The sequence below is a fragment of the Crocuta crocuta genome, unplaced genomic scaffold (assembly GCF_008692635.1).
Source record: "Crocuta crocuta isolate KB4526 unplaced genomic scaffold, BGI_CrCroc_1.0 scaffold363, whole genome shotgun sequence".
Taxonomy (NCBI): Eukaryota; Metazoa; Chordata; class Mammalia; order Carnivora; family Hyaenidae; genus Crocuta; species Crocuta crocuta.
This window is the reverse complement of record NW_027531626.1, coordinates 249,694-271,710: the sequence shown is the minus strand read 5'-3', so window position 1 is coordinate 271,710 and position 22,017 is coordinate 249,694. Positions and strand designations below refer to the sequence as shown.

At 36.1% G+C, this 22,017-nt stretch overlaps 1 protein-coding gene across 7 annotated transcripts in view; it reads left to right on the top strand.

Annotated features, from left to right (window-relative positions):
- MEMO1 (mediator of cell motility 1) overlaps window positions 1-22,017 on the top strand; it is a 123,359-nt gene that overhangs the window by 75,660 nt on the left and 25,682 nt on the right. For 6 of the 7 annotated variants that reach the window (XR_013337237.1, XR_013337236.1, XR_013337238.1 and 3 more), the window contains one exon: window positions 16,048-16,190. The exons of the other annotated variant lie outside the window; for it this stretch is intronic. Coding sequence is in view for 3 of the 6 variants with exons in the window: in XM_077772785.1 (XP_077628911.1) it covers window positions 16,048-16,190 (143 nt within the window). In the remaining 3 variants the exon portion in view is untranslated. The remainder of the gene's footprint in view (window positions 1-16,047; window positions 16,191-22,017) is intronic. 7 annotated transcript variants of the gene reach the window in all.

Here is a 22,017-nt window from a genome sequence, read left to right as displayed (position 1 = left end):
ACTTAGCAGCTTAAAATCACAACTATCTTATTGCTCATAAGTTTTAGGTCAGGAGTTTGGGCAGGGACACCTTGCTCTGGTCCATGAGGAATTGACTGAGGTAACTTGAATGGGGCTAGGGGATCCAAGATGGCGTTGGTGCTGGGTTTTAGTTGTTAGTTGAGACCTCTCCTTTGTTCTCTAAGTGGCTGGTTCATTCATCAACCAGGGCTTTTTTCTCTTCTTGGCTCTTGGCTTCTCTCTAGAAGGATAGCCTGGGTTTGTTTACATGGTGATTTAGGGTGGCAAGAGAACAAAAACAAAAGTTTCTCAGCCTATTGAAGGCTAGGCCTGAAACTACATAGCATTGTTTCTATCACAGTCTCTTTTTTCAAGCAGAACACTATGTCAGCCAAGGTATAAAGGAAGGAGAAATAGATTCCACCTCTCTTTTTTTTTTTTTTTAATTCTAGTTAGTTAATATGTAGTGTAATATTGGTTACAGGAATAGAAAGAGATTCTACCTTTTGATGAGAAAAGTAGCATGTGTGCACAGGAATAGGAGGAATTGTTGGCAGCCATCTTTGCAGATGGACTACCACAATTCTTCTGGTGGGCAATTCACTGTTTTCCCAACACGCAGTACTCAGCCCTCTTAAGATGCCCCCAAATCTCATTCAGTTACACCTTCAGGTTTGAAGTCCATTGCCTTATCATCTGCATTAGGTTGATATGCAGGTGAGGCTTTCTGGGTACAGCTCCTCTTGATTTGGATACCTGTGAACCAAGAAGACAGATTTTACTCCACCCCCACCCTGCCATACACTCAGTATATAATTTTGAGACAGGAACAATTAACCACAATAGAGCCTCATAGCGGAGAGTGAAAGAATGGCAGTCTCTGGCCCAAAGCAATTCTGAAATCTGATCAGGGAACAGATAATGTTCTTTGATTATGGCTTGGTTCTGACTTCTGGTCTCAGCTTCATAATTCCTTATTTTTCTCAGCTCTTGGCTTGCTCCTTTGGGCTCTTGGCTCCACTCAGTGACTCATTTTTACTTCTCCGTAAGAAATCGACCTTGTTTCCACCTAAGTAGCCATTTCAGTCTGCTTCATGTATGTGACAGTTTGAAAACCTAAAGGCCTCTCTCTTTTCATTTGGAACAGTGTTTATTTAAGTCCAAACTGACAGAACTCCATTAAACACTGTGGGTTTTCTATATATCAGATTATAAGTGCATCCATTAAACCAATGTCCAATCCACAATTCTTTCGGTGACAGGACTCTCTCACTTTGGATCCCAAGTTAGGGTCCTGTAAGATTCTTAGAAGCTCTTTTGCCTACCTGAGAGAATATATAAGCCCTGCCTTATTAAGTCTTTCTGTAGTCAGGGCAACTTAGGTGGCTCAGTCACTTAACCGTCTGACTCTTGATCTCAGCTCAGGTTAGAATCTCACAGTTTGTGCCTGCATTGGGCACTGTGCTGACAGTGTGGAGCCTGCTCGGGATTCTCTCTTTCTCCTTCTCTTTTTGCCCCTCTCCCGCTTGCTCTCACTCTCTCTCAAAATAAATAAACTTAAAAAAAAAAATCTTTTCGTGGTCTTAATAAAAGGTTTTACTGATGAATTTTTGATTTGATGATTGTGAGCCCATGATTTATTGGCAGCACTCTGGGTATTTTATTTGTCTTCATGTTGTTTCTCTGACAGTCTTTTGCTATCTATAGAGGCTAGTGATGAGAAGCAGCTATTTTCCAATCAGGCAACTCCTGGTTAGAAATCTTTCATTTAAATTCTGCTTGTAATTCTTTAGCACATGATTTTCTTCTTTTACCTTCTCACACTTGGCTATAAAGAAGCCAGTGACACTGAATATTTTGCCTAGAAATCTTCTTACATGTTCATTAAGTATATTTTTAATATTCTAAGTTACTACTTGAAATTGTGTATAATTATGCCAGTTGTTCTGCCAGCAAATAACCTGGGCCCCTTTTCTCCTGGCCTTGTACAGCGGTTTCCTTACTGCTCCTCAGTTTCCTGTCTTCTTCTCGCCCTTTGAGCTTCTGCCTGCTTCTGTGTTCTCAAAGCCAATGTTTTAGCTTTCTGTTCCACTAGTAACCTTTTCAAGCACCATTGTTTGTCTCACTTACCTATTATAGCATAACAAATCACCTCAAAGTACCTATTTTTTTTCCTTTTTTTTTTTTTTGCTAATGACTCTGAACTAGAAATTTGGTCAGGGGTGAGTGCTGACAGCTTGTCTCTGTTTCATCTGCTGCCAGTTGAAGCAGGCTGATTTGGGCTGAACACTATAAGATGCTCTCACTTCTTGTCTGGGACTCTGATGCTGGTTGTCTGCTGCGGCAGCTTTGTTCTCGTCTTGGTGCTCTCCATCTCCACCTGTTGTCACCTACAACAGGGCTTCTCTCTCCCCATTGTGTCTTCTCCACAAGATGGCCTTGGACTATTATGAAGTATGTGGCAGTTCAGGGAAGCAAGAAAGCAAAGCTAGAATTGTTTAGGCCTCTTAATATCTAGGCTTGGAACTGGCATAGTGTCAGGCCACATTCTACTCATTCAAGCAAGTTGCAAGGCTAGGTTCAAGGGGAGGGAGAAAGAGACTCTACATATCATGGGAAGAGTGGCATGAACATTCAGAAGTGGGAGGAATTTTCAGGGATGATACCTAAAGGCATCCTACTGTAGTACCACTGCAGTTAAATAGCTCTTTAGGTGATTACCTGTATGTCTCTATCCCTGGGAATTTCCTAATCTGCTCTGTTCCTGAGGCGAGCTAGTCTTAACCTTCGGTGCCCAGCTGTACCTGGCACAGAAAAGGATTTCTGTAACTAATTAAGAGAATTAATAGTGATCTTTTCATTTTCAGTAATTTCATTAAATATTTTTCCAAAAAGAGGTCAAATGTTCTTTCTTATTAAGTGCTTTTCATATTATGAACATATTTTCATGTCATTTTTACTCTTTTTGATTGAGTATACATAGAACTTTGTAGTATATATATATCTATGTAATACTTTAATCAATTAACCATTTAATTTTCTAACCTTTCTTTTATTTTTTCCACTGTAATCATTATAGGTTTTTAAAAATTAAATACCTAAGGTCCTATTTATAAATCTGTGTATTATCTTAAACAGATTTAAAAATATTATTCATTGGAACTTTTAAAAAAAATAATGAGTAGTGTAAAGGAGAAAACATGATATGACCCATAATCTCTTTGCTTAGTTTGACCCTATTGACATTACCAGTACCATACATGGCTTGAAAATGTAAACAACATCAAAAAGTATGAAATGAACAGTTAAAGCCTCCCTGCTTCCCTTCAACTAGTGTTGACTGATAGTAGAAATTGTTATGCATATGCTAACAATATATGTATGCACATATGCTTGTATATATATGTATTTGTGTAAATAAAACATGTAAACATGAGATAATATCTTAGGTACTTTATTCTGATCCTTTTTTCCATATGTTATCTTACTGTTGAAATTCATAATAGTTTTTATTTATATTGCTTATAATTGTTTTGATACAGTTAATTTAGGATATGTAGAAATGATCTATCTTGAAAAAAAAAAAACGAGTTAACTCTGAAAATTTACAGCACTGGACACCAGCACTTCTTTTTCTTTCCATTTTATTTTATTCAGTTACATTTAATGTCTCCCCCCACCTCCCATTCCTTTCTCTGTGTCATACCCATTTACTGTTTGTTTGTGGTTTAAAAGTTTAATTGCTCTTTTGGGTAATTAATATACAGTAAAATGTACTCCTTAAGGGACAGAATTCTCCGAGTATTGATATATGCAGAGTTGTATATATCCACCACAGTCCAGGTATGAAACAATTCCTTTCCCCCAGTTTCACAAGTTTTTGTTCAGGGAAATGTGCAGAGTAAATAGAATGCTTTAGTAACTTTGAAAGTATTTCATTGAGAAATATGGCACTCTAAAACTGTTCATGGTCACTATAAAAATCATCATTATCATCTTAGCCATTTAATACTTTTTGTTACTGCCAATATTTTGGAACAGAGACAACTCGAAAGTATAGTACAGTGTATTTAAATCTGTCCTATCTTCTGCTTTAAGGTCTAGTCAATCTTACAAATTCAGTATAGTTAGGATATGATAACTCTTGGAATACTTAGACTATTAAAAAAAAAAAAAAAAACAGCAACTTGAGTTTGCATAGTTTACCCAGATACTTAAGCTGAAGTCTTGTAATTCTTATGTTTGTCCATATTGATTATATATTTGAGTTCCTTGAATGAGAACACTTCTATTCAGATGGCTTGGTTTGGTATTAAATACTATTAACTGTGTTGTCTGTTCTTAACATCTTGCATTAGTATGGTACATTTGTTATAGTTGATGAAGAAATACTGATTTTACATTATTAATAACTAAGTCCAAATTTAATTAGGGTTCCCTTTTGGTGTTACATAGTGTATAGGTTTTACCAAATACCTAATGTCATGTTATCTACCATTATAGTACCATACAGGATCATTTCACTGGCCTAAAAGCCCCCTGTACTCTGCCTGTTCATCCTCCTCCCCTTCTGTCCCTGCAGCCGTATCCTGGTAACCATTTACCTTTTACTATCTCCATAGTATAGAGTCATACAGTTTTTGGAATGTCATATAATTGGAATCACACTATATGCAGCCTTTTCAGGTTGGTTTCTTTAATAATATACTTTCAAGATTCCTCCATGTCTTTGTCTTTGTTTTGTTTTTGTTTTTGTTTTGCTTGATAGCTTATTTCTTTCTATTGCTGAAGAATACTCTATTTTATGAATGTATCACAATTTATCCATTTACCTATTAAAGGATTATTGATATACTTGTGTTACTGCTATACACTTATTGCCCTTGTTTTTTATTCTGTTTTGTTTTCTGTTATTGTTCTGCCTTCTGTGGTTTTAATTGAGCATTTCATGTACTTCAATTTTTTTTCCATCTCAACATATCAGTTATAGTACTTTTTTTTTTTAAACCTTTGGTGGGTGCTCTAAAGTTTGCAACATGCATTTGCAATGAATCCAAGTGCAGTTTAAAATAACACAATACTGTTTCTTATAACAGTATTTCCTGTTTGTCCTTCTAGTTCCTTATAACATTGCAGTCATTTGTATGCTATAATTACAACATATTGCTGCTATTAATTTTTAAAGAAGTTGTTATCTCTTGGATCAGCTAAGAATAAGGAAACTAGGGTCACCTTGGCAGCTCATTCGGTTAAGCGTCGGACTCTTGGTTTCAGGTCAGGTCATGATCTCATAGTGGTGAGATTGAGCCCAGCATAGAGGGCTCTGCACTGACAGTGTGGAGACTGCTTGGGATTCTCTCTCTTCCTCTCTCTCTCTGCCCCTCCCCTGCTCATGTGTGCTTTCTCTCTCTCTCTTACTCTCTGACTCTGTCTCTCTCTCTCTCAAAAATAAGCAAATAAACTTAAAAAAAGAATAAGAAAAATAAAATGAAGGAAACTAAAGATGTTATTTTATCACTTTCTTTCTTGATGTGTATCTGAGTTTCTAAGCTCTATCATTTTCCCTTTTTCTGAACAGCTTTTTAACAGTTTATAGCTCTGATTGTATTCTCTAGTACTTGCTGTTTGGGTTGAAAAAAGGACTTCTTTATCACCACCTCAGGAATACATGAGAAACTCCTTTTATGATGTTTCTTTAAATCACAAATTAAGAATCATATATTTTATATAGGCAGAGTAATTATGTAGGTTAGTAAACAAAACTCATTTTGACCCCCAAATGGTAATTATCCTCCCTTAAGTTTTATTAATTAATTTGTATAAAAATTTGATTGGTTTTAAGATGGCTTAAGACATTTCCACTCTCAAGATAAAAAATTTTGTTTAATATGCTTTTTTCAAATGTTATAGAGCTACCTAGCTCTACTAATCTGTGTGGAAAGAATGATGGTGAATAGACAAATAAGCAAACTTTGTGTATTTTCTCAGCTTATAGCCTGATAAGAAAGTTAAAAAATGTATATAAATAAATGTAATATAATTCAAACTGTATTAAGTGCAGTTGAAGAATTTATGGGATCAGAAAAAGGGGATTTGGGAGCAAGGAGATAAAGTTAGGGGAGCATGCAGGTTGCTTCATGGCAGAGATAGCATTTGAGTAGACTTTGAAGATGGGTATAATTTTCTCAGAATTGGGCAGAAGGTTTCTGTGGGTAAGGGAGTTCTGTAAATACAAAGTAGAGGAGTAGGAAAAACCAGGGCTTAAGAATAGAGAGCTACCTGCCTTGGCCTAATGAAGTTGTAAAAGGCTCGCCTAGTAACTGAGGTATGTCTATAGATGTCTTTTGTTTGGCCTGCAAAGTTAGAAAACATTTTCGTATATATACGAATGTTTTTAGTTGGCTATTCGTCCTGCCACTTCCTGTTATATTATACCTTATCCAACTTTTTTTTTTTTTAATATTTTTATTTTTTTCTAGGAGAGACAGAGAGAGACAGCCCGAGCAGGGGAGGGTCAGAGAGAGAGGGAGACACAGACTCTGAAATAGGCTCCAGGCTCTGAGCTGGCAGTCAGCACAGAGTCCGACACGGGGCTCGAACCCACGAACCGCGAGATCATGACCTAAGCAAAAGTCGGACGCTTAACCGACGAAGCCACCCAGGCGCCCCTACCTTATCCAGCTTTTAACATGTATGTAATACCAGCCTGGAGCTGGAGGCATTTGAGTGAGTGACCTGTAGAGACATGGAGTAAGGGGCAAGATTAGGAAGTTGGAACAGTAGGTTGGGACCATCTTATAGATGTCATTGAATGTCACTTTCAGATAATTGTGTTTTATTCCATAATTAGTATAGAGCTAGTAAACGTTAATCAGCAAAGGAAGGACATGGTTAGAACTTGAAATCATAAGAATATCACTCCTTTTCTTTTCTTTTTTTTAAGGTAGGCTCCATGCCCAGCGTGGGGCTTGAACTCTTGACCCTGAGATCAGGAGTCTGCAGGCTGTATCAACTGAGCCAACCAAGAGCCCCGAATACTATTCGTTGATAGTGTGATGGTGAAGGATGGATTAGAGTTGGAAAAGATTGAAAGAAATAGTTTAGTAAAGAAGTCATGGGACTTTGAACTAAGGTAGTGATGAATGGGGTAGCGAACTGAGCAGATGATGGGAGACGTTTGAAAGTTAGAATCTTAGAGCTTGGTAAATGATTCTGTCTGGAGGAGTAAAGTGATTTTAAGAGTGCAAAAGTGAAACGCCTAATTGTATACCATTATCAGAGATAGTAAAATTAGAAATAGGTGTCAGTTTAAGAGAATATAGGGAATGGAAATGTTGGCTTGTTCCTAATAAAATAGTGAAATTTCTCTATAATTTGGGCAGCAAACTTGGCCAATTTATGATAGGATTATTTTGCTTCAGATGGTTGAGTAGTACCTAAAATATTCCTGCCCTTGTAAAAAACCTTTTTTCTTAGTAGTCTTACACAAATGGAAGTTAAGAAACAGTGTGGAGGTTCCTCAAAAAATTAACAGTAGAACTCTCCTATGACCCAGCAACAGCAGTGCTAGGAATTTATTCAAGGGATACAGGAGTGCTGATGCATAGGGGCACATGTACCCCAATGTTCATAGCAGCACTCTCAACAATAGCCAAAACATGGAAAGAGCCTAAGTGTCCATCAACGGACGAATGGATCAAGAAGATGTGGTTTATCTATACAATGGAATACTACATGGCAATGAGAAAGAATGAAATCTGGCCATGTGTAGCAACATGGATGGACCTTGAGGGTGTTATGCTGAGCGAAATAAGTCAGGCAGAGAAGGACAAATATCATATGTTTGCACGTATAGGAGGATTAGGAGGAACTTGACAGAGGAACAAGGGGGAGAAGAAGGGCGGAAATGGTGGGGGAAAGGGAGAGAGGCAAACCATGAGAGACTCTTGAATGCTGAGAACAAACTGAGGACTCATGGGTGTGGGGGGGGGAGGGGGAATGGGCATGGAGGAGGGCACTTGTGGGGATGAGCACTGGGTGTTATGTGGAAACCAGCCTGACAATAAACTATTTGAAAAAAAAAAAAAACCTATGAAACATTTGAAACTTATTTTCATAATCTGGTTAGAGTCACTTAACTAATGATACAGCAAAGATTTTAATGACTTAAATGTTAATTTTAGTTGTCATTGGCAGCTAGCTTACTTATTCCTTTTTCCTCTCTTCATCTGTGGTCCTGCTTGATGTTTTCTGGATCTTTTTAGTTTGTTCTTTCTTATAGTGAGTCATAGTATTCTGTACAAAGTCTGTATGCATGTCTCTGTGGTTTGAAGGTGAATTTGATCAGGAAGAAAAGATGAGAGAAATCATTTTTTATAAGGCTTCCTAAAACTCTGCAGTTATGATTCCTTTATGCCACTTTTCCTTGAACACAATTTCAAGGGTTCTCCTACCAGTCTCACATTTGAAGACTCATTAGAAGGACTCACAGTTTATTCATGGTTATGGTTTATTGGAAAAGATATGATATATAACAGGACTAGCAGGGAGGAAAGACACATCAGGCAGGATCTAGAGGAATCCAGGTGTATGCTTCCAACATTCTCCTTCTCACAGCATAGGCTAAATAGAACATGCTTCTTCCACAGGTTTAACATGTGTGTAGTGTTTCTGGCCAGAGAAGCCTGCTCTCAGATTCAAAATCCAGAATTTTGCTTGGGGACTGGTCATGTAGGGACCCTCTGCCTGCGTAACTAGCTCCAGCTACTGAAATTCTAGACTCTCAGAAGGAAAGTAAGTGTTTGCCTTTATCATTTTGTTTACAATCTGGGCAAGATGGTACAGTGTCCCAAGTGGTAAAGCAGCCTTAATCACCATAGGGAACATTGTAAAAGCCAAGGGCCAAGTCTTACAAGCAGCCCCTTCTAAAGGTTGCAGCAACAGACCTGCTACGTCTGTTAACTGTCCTGCAAAATTACCATTCCTCTTTTCCCAATTCCAGCCTGCCATAAATTTCTGACTCACTATTTTAAATGAAATTCTAACCCTCCTTATAGCTTAGGTTTGTATTCGATCTTAAATTTTACTTTTCTTTCTGACTGTGGCTCCATTCAAGGCCCTCAAATATTAGGATATAGATTTTTAGTGCTCTGTGCCTTTAAGAATATCGGTGGTTATAGTAATATTGTTTCTTTGTAAAGTGAGTGCTCCTCTCTTGGTTCTGGGGTTTCAGTTTCTTTTAGTCTGTTACACATCTTGGTTATATTAATTTTCTGTAGCATGGTTTAAGGCATAGGATAGAGAAAGAAGGGATAAAACTTTCCTCTATGTTACTTAAGTGCTTACAAGTTAAGATAAGTATTATCAACTCTTTTTATTGATGCAAAATTGAGGCTTAGGGTAGTTTTAGGTAACCTACTGCAGGTAGCACAGCCTGCAAGTGGCAAAGATGGGTTTTCTTTCTTTCTCTTTTAATAGATTTATTAAAATATGATTTACATCCTATAAAATTCACAGAGTACAACTCAATGGTTTTTAGTAAACTTATAGAGTTGGGTAGTCATTCTCACAGTCTAGTTTTAGAATATTTGCACTACACAAAAATGAAATTGTGTCCATTTGAGGGCAGTTCTGGCTCCTACTCCCAATCTTATACAACCATTTATCTGCTTTTTGTCTCTATAGAAATTTGCATTTTCTAGAAATTTCATATAAATGGAATCATACAAAATATCTTTTGTAGCTATATTTTTCACTTAGCATACTGTTTTTCAGGTTCATCCATCTTGTACCATGTATCAATAGTTCATTCCTTTTTATTGCCAGATAATTATTACATTATATGAATCCATGATATTTTATGCATTCACTAGTTGATGCACACTTAGATTAATTCCATTTTGGGCTATTAGGAATAATGCTATAAATAATATATCTCACAAGTTTTTATGTGAACATATGTTTTCATTTCTCTTGAATAGGTTCTTAGGAATGATATGGCTGGGTCATATAAATCTATGTTTTAACTCTCACACTGCCAAACTATTTTCCAAAGTGACAGCACCATTTTTATGCCGGCAGCAATGCATGAAGTTTCTAGTTTCTCCCCATACTGGCCAATATCTGTTATTGTCAATCTTTTGATTACAACCATTCTGATAAATGTGTAGTGTAACCTCATTTGGTGTTAATTTGCGTATTTCCAGTGACTCATGATATTGAGCAAGTTTTCAGTGTGGTTATTAGTCATTTTTATGTTTTCTTTTATGAAATGTCTGTACACATATTTTCCCTAGTTTTAATTTGATAATTTGTCTTCTTACTGAATTGTGAGAGATTTTATATATTCTAGATACAGATTATTTGACTCTATTGAAGAGCAAAGGGTTTTGATGAAATCATTTTATCATTTTTTTCTTGTGTGGATTTTGCTTTTGGTATCATATTTAAGAAATCTTTTTCTAGGGGCATCTGGGTGGCTCAGTCAGTTAAGCATCTGACTTGATTTCGGCTCAGGTTATGATCCCAGGGTTGTGGAATCGATTCCTGATTTGGGCTTTGTGCTGAGCATGGAGCCTGCATGGGATTCATTCATTCTCTCTCTCTCTGTCTCCCCCTCCCTCCCTCTCTTCTCTCTCTCTCTCTCTTTCTTTCTCTTCCTCTCCCTCCCTCTCTCCCTTTCCCCCTTTCTCCCATTTGTTCTCTCTCTGTCTAGAAAAAAAAAAAAAGAAAGAAAAATCTTTGTCTAATTCAGAGTCACAGAGATTTTTCTCTTCTTGAACAGGAATCAACAAACTCTAGCCTGCAGACCACTTATTATTGTAAATGTTTTATTGGAATATAGCCATTCATACCCACTCATTTACATATGTGGCTGCTTTCTCTTTACAGTGACATTTAGGCAGCTACGGAGATTGTATGGCCCAGAAAATCTGAAATATTTGCTTGATGGCCCCTTTGAAAAGATTGTTGCTACCCCTGTTCCAGAAGTGCTATTATTTTAGCTCTTAATAGTTGTGTCTATTACCCAGTTTGAGTTAATTTTTGTATATGGTATGAGGTGTAAAGGTTTAAGTCCACTTTTTTTTTTATATGGATATGCAGTTATTCTAGTATTGATGGTTGAAAACACTATCCTGCTAAGTAATGAGTCATTTCCCTTTTGCTGATTTTAAGATGTTCTCCTTGTCTTTGGTCTTTGTGTCTAAATGGGGGTCTTTTTGTGCTTCTCCTATTTTGGGTTGTTGAGTCTCTTGGAACTGTAGATTAATGTTTTTCATGAAATTTGGAGAGTTTTTAGTCATTATCTCTTCTAATACTTTTACTGTATCTTTTTTGGGACTCTCATTGTATTCATCTAGTATGGTTGATACTGTCTACAAGTCTCCAATGCTCTGTTCATTTTTCTTCAATCTTTTTTTTTTCTCTACAGGTTCAATAATTTATCTTATCTTTAATTTCACTGATTCTTTATGTAATATTGAATCTGCTTTTTAGGCCGTCTCATCAATTTTAATTTCATTTCTTGTACTTTTCAACTCTAAAATTTCCATTTGATTCTTTTATTTACTTTTTATTTGAAAATATTTTAATTTATTTTTAAAATTTATATCCAAGTTAGTTAGCATATAGTGCAACAATGATTTCAGGAGTAGATTCCTTAATGCCCCTTACCCATTTAGCCCCTTCCCCCTCCCACAACCCCTCCAGTAACCCTCTGTTTGTTCTCCATATTTGAATCTCTTATGTTTTTGTCCCCCTCCCTGTTTTTGTATTATTTTTGCTTCCTTTCCCCCTTTGTTCATCTGTTTCTGTCTTAAAGTCCTCATATGAGTGAAGTCATGATATTTGTCTTTCTCTGGCTAATTTCACTTAGCATAATACTAAGCGCTTATTATCTATTAATATTAACTATTAAATAGTTCCATCCACGTAGTTGCAAATGGCAAGATTTCATTCTTTTTGATCACCGAGTAATACTCCATTATATATAGACACCACATCTTCTTTATCCATGTCAATGGACATCTGGGCTCTTTCCATACTTCATCTGTTGTTGATAGTGCTGCTATAAAAATTGGGGTGCATGTGCCCCTTCGAAACAGCACACCTTTATCTCTTGGATAAATACCTAGTAGTGCAATTGCTGGGTCATAGGGTAGTTCTAGTTTTTGAGGAACCTCCATACTGTTTTCCAGAGTGGGTTCACCAGTTTGCATTCCCACCTGCACTGCAGAAGAGATCCTCTTTCTCCACATCCTCGCCAGCATCTGTTGTTGCCTGAATTGTTAGCCATGTTAGCCATTCTGACGGGTGTGAGGTGGTATCTCATTGTGGTCTTGATTTGTATTTCCCTGATCGTGAGTGATGTTGAGTGTCGTTTCATGTGTCTGTTGGCCATCTGGATGTCTTCTTTGGAGAAGTGTCTGTTCATGTCTTTAGCCCATGGATTATTTGTGTTTGGGGTTTATTTAAAAAATTTTTTAATGTTTATTTATTTTTGAGAGAGACAGAGAGAGCGAGCAAGCAGGGGAGGGACAGAGAGAGAGGGAGACACAGAATCTGAAGCAGGTTCTAGGCCCCGAGCTGTCAACACAGGGCCCAGCACTTGAACCCATGAGCCTTCAAGCTGTTGAGATCATGACCTGAGCTGAAGTTGGACACTTAACCCACTGAGCCACCCAGGCTCCCCTCCATTTGATTATTTTATTTTATTTTATTTATTTATTTATTTTACAAATAGTTTATTGTCAAGCTGGTTTCCATATAACACCCAGTGCTCATCCCCACAAGTGCCCACCTCCATGCCCATCTCCCCCCTTCCCCCCACATCCATCAGTCCTCAGTTTGTTCTCAGCATTCAAGAGTCTCTCATGGTTTGCCTCTCTCCCTCTCCCCTACTATTTCCCCCCTTCTCCTCCCCCACGGTAGTTGTTTCATTCATTCATTCATTCCCTTTTTTTTTTTTTTAAGTAACTTGCTTTTCTTTATCTGTGGAATCAATCTTTTACAAAATCAGTGTGGCTACTGATGTATCTCCTCAAATTTTAAAAAATTCTTATAAACTTTGGGCTGCCGACTTGGGCTCAGGTCATGATCTCACAGCTCGAAGGCTTGGGGTTTCAAGCCTTGTGTCGGGCTCTGTGCTGACATCTCAGAGCCTGGAGCCTGCTTCCAAACCTGTGTCTCCCTCTCTCTTTCTCTCTCTGCCCCTCCCCTGATCCCACTCTGTCTCTGTCTCTGTCTCTCTCTCTCTCTCTCTCAAAAATAAATAAACATTAAAAAATAAAAATTCTTATAAACTTTGGCTTTTTTAGAGTTCATCTCTGTGTCTACATTACTTAGTGCTTAGGTAATGATTGGTTGGAGGTGGTAATTGAACACCTTGAGCCAGAAAGCTTTCGTCCTCTGCTGGCTGATTGTCTATATTTTGGGAAGCCTATTCAAATTTGGGCCGTCTTCTAGCTTGCCTCCTTTACTTTCTATTGGGTCTTCTCTGGTCTCCCTGTGTATACGTGCAGATTTCCAGTCAGCCTGGGATGTGTGAGATGTTGGTTTTTCTCATGTCTCTAATTTGCCTTGGATATGCTCTTAACCTCCTAATTAGCTGGCTCCCCTAGGGACCTTAGGGGTCTCCCCTGCACATTTGTGCTTGCTGCCTTCTAGTCAGATGGGGTTATGTGGAGAACATCCATCCTCTCCTCAGGATAAGTGAATTTATCAGGTCCCTTTGTGGCTCTCTCCAGAATCTCCGTGTTAAATTTCTAGTCTTCAGGTTTGTGGGTTGCCTCAAGTGGTTCCATAATCTTAGGCTACAAGAGCTGTGGGCTTTTCTCTTTCCTGCTGGGTATGAGTTTTCTGTTCTCTACTCCAACTCAAAGTCAGCCCCCTTCAGCAGTGAAGCTGCTGGTTTTCACAGCCAACCTCTACCATGTTAGTGGAGTGGGTCAGGGGGATGGAGGCAGCTCCTGGTAAGATGTCAGACTTCCCCTGTTCTTCCCAAGAATGTCCGTTATTTTATGCAAATAAACTTTTCTCCTTGTGTTTTTGCCTCTGTTTAATTTTTAGAGCACAAAATGGTTATTTTTGAGTTTTATCATTGTTTTCTAAGGGCAAGATTTTGTACTCCTTTTCTGGAAAAGACCAGCTTGACAACTTGTATTCTAGAACCTAGGAATATTACATTTCAAAGCCAAATACTTTTTTCTCTAATTCATGCTTTGTGAGAATATAGGACAACAAGTAATTTTTTTAAAGAGAAATGATGAAGAAGTAGGTGGATGAATCTTGATTCAAAGCTTAGATTTCTAAGTAGTTTGAGCCTTTTAGACTTGCAAGTGGAGACTGAGGTTAACTGAATGGCTCTGTGGAATAGTAGACATATATTATTTCTTCAGAGTGGGCCAACTGTTGTTGATAAAATACTTTCCCTATAGCATTACTCACTTCCTGATGGTTTTAGAAAATACTGTAATTATGATAATTTTACAGATAAGGAAATCTATTTTTAGGTTAATGATTTACCTACTCTCAACTTTTATTATGCGATGGAGATGGTACTTGAACCTATTTCTTCTGACTTCTTGTTTTTTTTATTCTCTTATATAACTCCATCCCTACCATGTCATAATTACTTACAGACTCTTTGATGATCTTAGTTTTTTAAAATTTATATAGATAGCACTTGAAGTTAGAACAGTTCATAACAGTCTTCTTGAAATTTTACTAGAGCTCAAATTCTTTTCTTTCAAATGATAATCATTCTTAGCTTATTGAAGAGCCCCCGTTCATTTCTGCAGTTGTAAAGCAAACTGGTAACAGAATCAGAGAAAGAGATATTCCATGGCAGCTTCCTCTGCCAGCTTCCTCTTTTTTTCTTACTCCATAGATGCAGATTCTGCCCAAGAAGCCCCTGCATTGCAGAGGGATTGGAGATCTGTATGATCTGTTTATTTCGCAATTGACAAGGGTAAGGGGGCCTTTATGGGGGAGGCGCTTGGGTGCCCTGAATTTAGCTTTATGAAGCTGGGCTAACACTTATTTTGGGAATAAATTTAAATTTTGTATTTTTAAAAACCCTTTTATGAATTCTGTTTGTCCTACATCAGTTAAGTGTCAGATTATCATAGTAAAAAACATTAATATAATGGTGATTTTCTTTTTTAAAGTCCTATTCAGAACAAGTCAGACAAACATGATTCACGCTTCTAAAATTCTAATCTGGGATCATTTAGAATATAAATAATATTGAATATATGTAAGTAAAATTTCACTACAATGAAAATTTTTAAAGATTTTGTATAAACGTCTGTTTCTATAGCCCATCATAGTTACTCTTTATTAATCTGCTCTGTTCCTTTTCCATAAATCTGTCAATCTGTAGAGTGAAAAAGGGACTTGTGAATATATCATAAGCATTCTGGGTGGGTGTGGTATCTTTTTCTTGCTGCTAGAAATTAATACCTACTTCCTTGAATTCTGTGTCCACCCTAGAGACCAGTGAATTTTGAGTTGTATCTTCAGACTGTCCTGTATCTGTTTATTAGTATAAGGTGCAGTTGGTATATCTTATGGGAGCCAGGAGTAGGTTCTGTAGGTCTCATTTGACAGGTTGTTAGAAGTGCCAGAAGTGATGGTATTTATAATAGGAGAGGATTAAAATATTGAGGAAGAGTTTAATGCTCTTTTAAAATTGTGGAAGGATTGGGCAGATGATTGTAGCTTTGGTTGGTAGTTGAAAAGACTTGACTTGGTGATGGTCTGATGGGCTTATTTTTATTTTAAAGGATATTATACCTAGTAGGAAAGTAGTTTTGTTTACCTAAAGAATATTGTATATTTCTGTAATTTAAATAGATATTTTTAGTATCTTTATCTCATTTTTAAATGGTCTTCTTTAAACATTTTATTTACAGATTAAAAAGTTCAATAATATGTATATTATCCTTACCACAATTAATAAATGTTCCACTTTTAGTGCCAACACATTGGAAAACGATTTTTATTCTTATACTTCTTAAATGACTTTTTTTTTCTGTTTTCTTTAAGCCATAAGGATGAGTTTACCATTATTCCTGTACTGGTTGGAGCTCTGAGTGAGTCAAAAGAACAGGAATTCGGAAAACTCTTCAGTAAATATCTAGCGGATCCTAGTAATCTCTTTGTGGTTTCTTCTGATTTCTGCCATTGGGGTAAGTTCTAGATGTTAATGTATCATGGTAGATATTATATACTTGTGCTTAATGGTATCTTTTCACTGTAAGCTCTGATTTTCAGTTCCTTACCACTTTCCTTGGAGAGTTTTACTTTTAGCCACAATACTTAAAAGTGAATAAAAAAGTCTTTTGGTCATTTAAAAAGGATCAGATTATGATAGTGGATTATGGATACATTTCCAAAGGCGACTGGTATAATTGGATTCACACTGTGAGGGCATCCTTGATTAGCTACTTTCAATAGTGGGTGTAAAGATCTTTTAATCCTATTTCCAGGTAGATTTGTGTGGTAGATCTCTGAAGTTAGTTTTTTGGTAGATAAAACAAATGTTCTTTTTTTAGAAGGTAGAAGAGCACTTCGTGCTATGCCAGTCCTTTACTGCATTACTTTTTTTTTGTAATTAGTGTTTTTTTTCTTTCTGTTTTTCTTTTGGTGCTTAATTTCTGCCGTTAGTTTAGAGCTACCCTCCAAAGAGTGTTAACAGGTTGGCTATTAGCACTGTGGTCTTCATTGGTAATGGTTTATAAGGGTAAGGATTCTGAAGTGATTTTTGTTATTATTGTGAATGAAAAGAGTAAAGAAACTTAACAGTGAATAGATCATAAGAAAGTGAGACATTTGCGGATGCTTCTTTTAGTAAATTTTGACTTTTGATTTCTGATTTCTTTGGATACAATTTGCTCTCCTTTATCCATTGCTGTTCTCAATTATTTCTGAATCCTGTTCCTTTTAGGACATCTCTCATTGGCCAAATGATGTCAGTATGTATTCATCCTTCAGTTAGTTCTTTGATTATAGAGAAAACAGAAGGTACAAGGCTATAAATTTTAAGATAGGACACTAGAATGACCAGAAAAACATCCTCAATGAGATGTAGGGAGGCCTGGCCTTTGTATGTCTTAAGCATTGATTCCTAGAGTTGACAATATTTATCTGGCCTGGTTAGGCTATTTTCTCTTAACCTTGCTCTGTGAGTGGCTTTAAGATCTCATTTTAAGAGAACCATCCCTAATGATATAGATAAATATTTGGGTTTAAGTCACTGATTTCTCATCTGGGGCTGATTGTCCTCCAAGGGGGCTTTTTTTGCAAATGTCTGGAGACATTTTTGGCCATCACAGTGGGGTGGGGGTGGGAAGTGCGGATGCTTTAGGCATCTACTGAGTGGAGTCCAGAGAAGCTGATTAATAAACATTGTGCTGAACACAGGACAGCCTTCCATGTCAAAGAATTATCCTGCCCAAAATGTCAGTAGAGCTGAGATGGTGAAGCCCAGGTTTAGGGGATGCAGGTGGCTGTGCTACCTTGCCAAAACTCTCTAGGGGGTTCTCAGGGCAGTTCTTTTGTCTAGTTTGCTACGTTTGGCAGGTTAGTTTTTATGGATTATATTACTTAGATCTTACAAAGAGTTCTTTTCTTGGAAATTCTGAAGTTTAGTCATAGCTGATCTTAAAAACTAAGGAATATCATTATTGAAAAAAGGGCTCTTTTTCTTAGTATTGTGAATTTGCATTGGTAATAAAGCATCCCGTATGTTTTAGAAATTAAAACTTCTTTAAAAATTTTTTTATCATCTATTTTTTGAGAGACAGAGAGAGGCAGAGCATGAGCAGAGGGGTGGGGGCAGAGAGAGGGAGTCACAGACTCTGATGCAGGGCTCAAACCCATGAACTGCAAGAAGTTGGGCGCTTAACGGACTGAGCCACCCAGGCACCCCAGAAATTAAAAATTCTTAAAGCATGTGACCCCTCCCTCTTCACTTTTAAGGGCCCTATGAATCACTCTACTTTTATGATTTAAGTGATTAGTTTTCCTGATACTGTTCTTCAGAATTGAAGTTCCTCCTCTAGGTTGGTACCATGTGCAATCACAGCATAAATCCACACAAAAAATCAGTATAATGCTTTAATATTTCTTTTCTCTGTAAAATCATCCTTTCTTACCTCATTAATGAATGCTAAAACAAATAAGCTCTAGTCCACTACTATATTTAAATATTGAGAGAGAAAGATGAATTTTGTTTTATATTGTACCTTGGTTTTTGGAAAATTATTGAGACCATTTGATCTCCTGTGTTCTAGAAAATCTTGGTATTTAAATTGTAAGATAGGATTTCCTGGTGATAATTACAAAAAAGAAGTCCAAATTCCCAAAGATTGGTAGATGTTATGAGAATTTTCCAGAGACTAAAACATATTTATATTTACATTTGGTGGTTAAGTAATAGAACTTTTCCAAGTGTTTATTTTTTTTTAGTATGACTGTCACTAATAATCACTAATAATACCCATTAAGTGCTTACTTTGTACTTATGAAAAGCACTGTACTAATTTCTTATTCGGAAATTTGATGAAGGTCTGGTGTTAGGTGGAAGGTATTGCATGGATGCTCTTTCAAAATTGGTAGTTTCCCTCTATAATAGTAATAGTAACTGCCATTCTTAAAAAGTAAGATTCATTTTCTGTTTATATGCCTAATTGAAGTAATATGAATCATGGGCTAGTTATGGGTTAAAATGTCTTAGAAATTTTCATATTTCTCAAATTCGTGCTCTGGTGGCGTTGGTCATCTTTTCTACATTAATGGATGCTGCACTCCCATTTCAACAATCTAGCTTTTTCTTGTGAGAATATTTCTTCATGGTTTTTTCTTCTTCTGTTTTTTTTCTTGTTTTGTAAAGATACTATATAGATTGCTTTTATTATATCAAAGCAGTGGTAACACTGAATTCTAAATCATTTATTTCATAGGAAGGATTCAGTTCCTCAAATACTCAGAGATCTTTAAACTTTCATTGAGTTAAGCCAGCACACTGTACATTTCTAAATAAATGATTTTTGAGGAAAAATCCATTGATTATGGTGCAGTTGACAAATTACTCAGATACATACAGTGGAATTTTTTTTGTTAAATAATGAATTAGATTCCTAGCAGTGACAACAAGTTTCCTTTCTAGACATTGTTTATGTTATGTCCAGCTTCCATTAAAAATAAAGCAGGAAATTTGGTGATAGAGACAGTTGGGAGACCTATATGTAATTGGCAGGGTTTTGCCTGGTTGATTTTATTTGTTAGCCAGTGTCCATTACAAGAATGAATTTTTTTTTTAAATTGTCCTTTGCTTTAAAGGTGTTCCATCTTTCAGATCCCATTTAAATTTTATGTGGACTTGAAAAAGGCATTAGAGAAAATGTAGAAAGATTAAAATATTCTCAACTTTTCTTTCAGGGTGGGAAAAGTCTAGGGAGAGTGGGGAGCTAGGTTATATTATGCCCCTTCTTTCTGTCCCTTCATTTGAATCCCATCCCTTCCCCCACAACAAACCCTCAGCATTTCAATTCCCGACTTTTATATTATAGTTAAGTCTAATCCACATGGAAATTCATTAGTCAGCCCAACAGAGTGATGGTTTCCTGGTGACACTTTTCTTTGTAATCCTTCCTGCTGCTACCTGGGATTGTGGCATAAGTGAAGGACATTTGCTGCTAGTAATTGATTTTTACTCTGGTTAGGTAATATCGTCCCCATACTTTTTCTGATCAGGTTTCGTGTCCTATAAGATGGCTCCATAAGAGAATTTTGACAGGCCCTATTTTAGTTTTTCTAATTGGTAGAATTTTCATTCTCTTCTCCTAACTTCGTTTTTTCGTACACACACACACATACACACACACACACACACTATTAATGTTTGAACTTTTCTGATCTCCCTGAAATTCATATTTTCAAATTTAGATTACTGAAAGCTTTCATTACCATAATTTTTAATTAACTTCTAAGAAGTTTCTAAATGAAACTAGATCTAACAGAAATTGATTTTTTAAAAGTTGATTCATTCTTCTATTTAATTTTTCTTTTATGATGGTTTTAAGCGAAAATCAACTTCAGTAAATTTACTTGGTAAATGTTAATGATAAAGTTTTTTATTAAAATATGAATAAAGTTTACTACACTCCAGTAATTTTGGATTTTTACATATAAACTTATATTTGTCTAAGGTTACATAATTTCTTGTTTTGTAAGTATGTGTCACCTATTAAAAGTGGCATTCCCTTAAGTATTTATGATTTTATATCTTTATTCAGATTTCTAGTTTAATATATATTAATGAGCGATTATTCAAGCATGCTCTTTTTCCTTTCTGTTATCAGTCTCTTAGGTACTAGGGAATTAATATTTTCTAAATATTTAAACTGGTTTGAATATAAGTTAGCTAATTTCTGAAATATATATTATCAAAGCTTTCATATTTGTCTTTTCAAATTTCATGCATACTAATTTGACATATTTAAGTTTTTTATTTTTTCTGAGTGTGAGAGAAGGCTTATACTTTTTTTTACGTTATAACTAAGACTTCAGAATGTAAGGACTATAGTTTTTTACGATTTCAATTATGAGTGTCCCCAGTTTAGGTCCTTAGTATAGAATGAATGGCCTAATAATCTATCTCACAGGTTGTTGTGAGGTTAACTCAAATAATTGAAAATGTTTTACCATATAAACGTAAAGTGATTAAGTGAATGTATAACAGTACAGATTTTACTGGACGTATGTCTGAAAGTCTGTCTTGTTGACTAATCTTTTGGGAGCTTTATAGATCAACTTTCTAAGCTCATCATTTATTTCTACAATTCAGTGTATAGCTTAATGTTGAGGTACTTGATATTTTTTTACTTTTTGTTTTGAGGTACTTAAAAAGTAGTGTTGGTTCTTGTACCATTCATTGTTATGTTTGTCCTCATTAGTTGATTGTTGTGTGTTAAACAGACATCCCTGGAGCTTACTCTCCACACTCTGTGAATCCACTCATTAATCACCAGTCACCTTTGGAGATGGGAAAATTACTTACCTGTATTTCTTTTTCTCAGAAAGCGTGCTCTGGAATGGATTCACAAATGAGCTACCCTCCTTCCCTCAAAGAGTAAGGTTTCTGCTTTACAGGATTTTTTTTCTTGGGTTATTTTTCCTCTCATCTTTTGAATTTGAAAAGAACTGAGGGAAGGCACCTGAAGAAACTACTGACATACTCACTAGGGGAGTTCCAAAGCTTGTGCTGCCCCTAGGGGCAGTGTCAATGGCTCTTAAAGCTAGAAAGCTCATACTTGGAGTTGAAACAGGGGCTCAAAGAATCCATTTTCCCAGTGTACCTTCTGAAAGGATAAGTTTCAGGTAAGTAATTTTCTCTTACTATGTGATATGCTTTATTCATACTTATAAAAATATACAAGTCCAGTTCTCCAGGTACATAGGCAACTGTATTTATGCAGTTTAGATGCATAAGCTTTACTGAACGTTAGAAGTATTATAAAACAAAATGTCTGCTCATGAGTTATATGAAATCATAATATATTTTAAATCAACAATAAATATTTGATTAAAGGTGCATTTATGAAAGTGTATTGTGCTAGTGTTGTCATTTCTCTTATTTCTCACTAAATAAAATCTGGATAAACTTTTTTAATAATTAGATACAAAAGATTTTTTTTTTGCATTCAAATTCCAAGAGGTGTGTAGCTAAAGTTGTGTGTGCATGCATGTGCATGTGCACACCCACCCACACCCACACACACATATAGGCTAGGATGATGGAAACTATTTACTTCAGATTAGATGTTTTCTGTATGTAAATTGACCAGAATGAATTACTCAAGTAATTTTTAAATGCTTGTACGATTTTTAAGAATTATTGTGAAGACAGTTTGAGCTGTTTAAGTAAGATATTTTTTCAGTGTAGTAGCTGTATGTAGTATGGATTTAGCTACTGAGTTGACATATTACTTAGAGCTCATAAAATATCTTTAC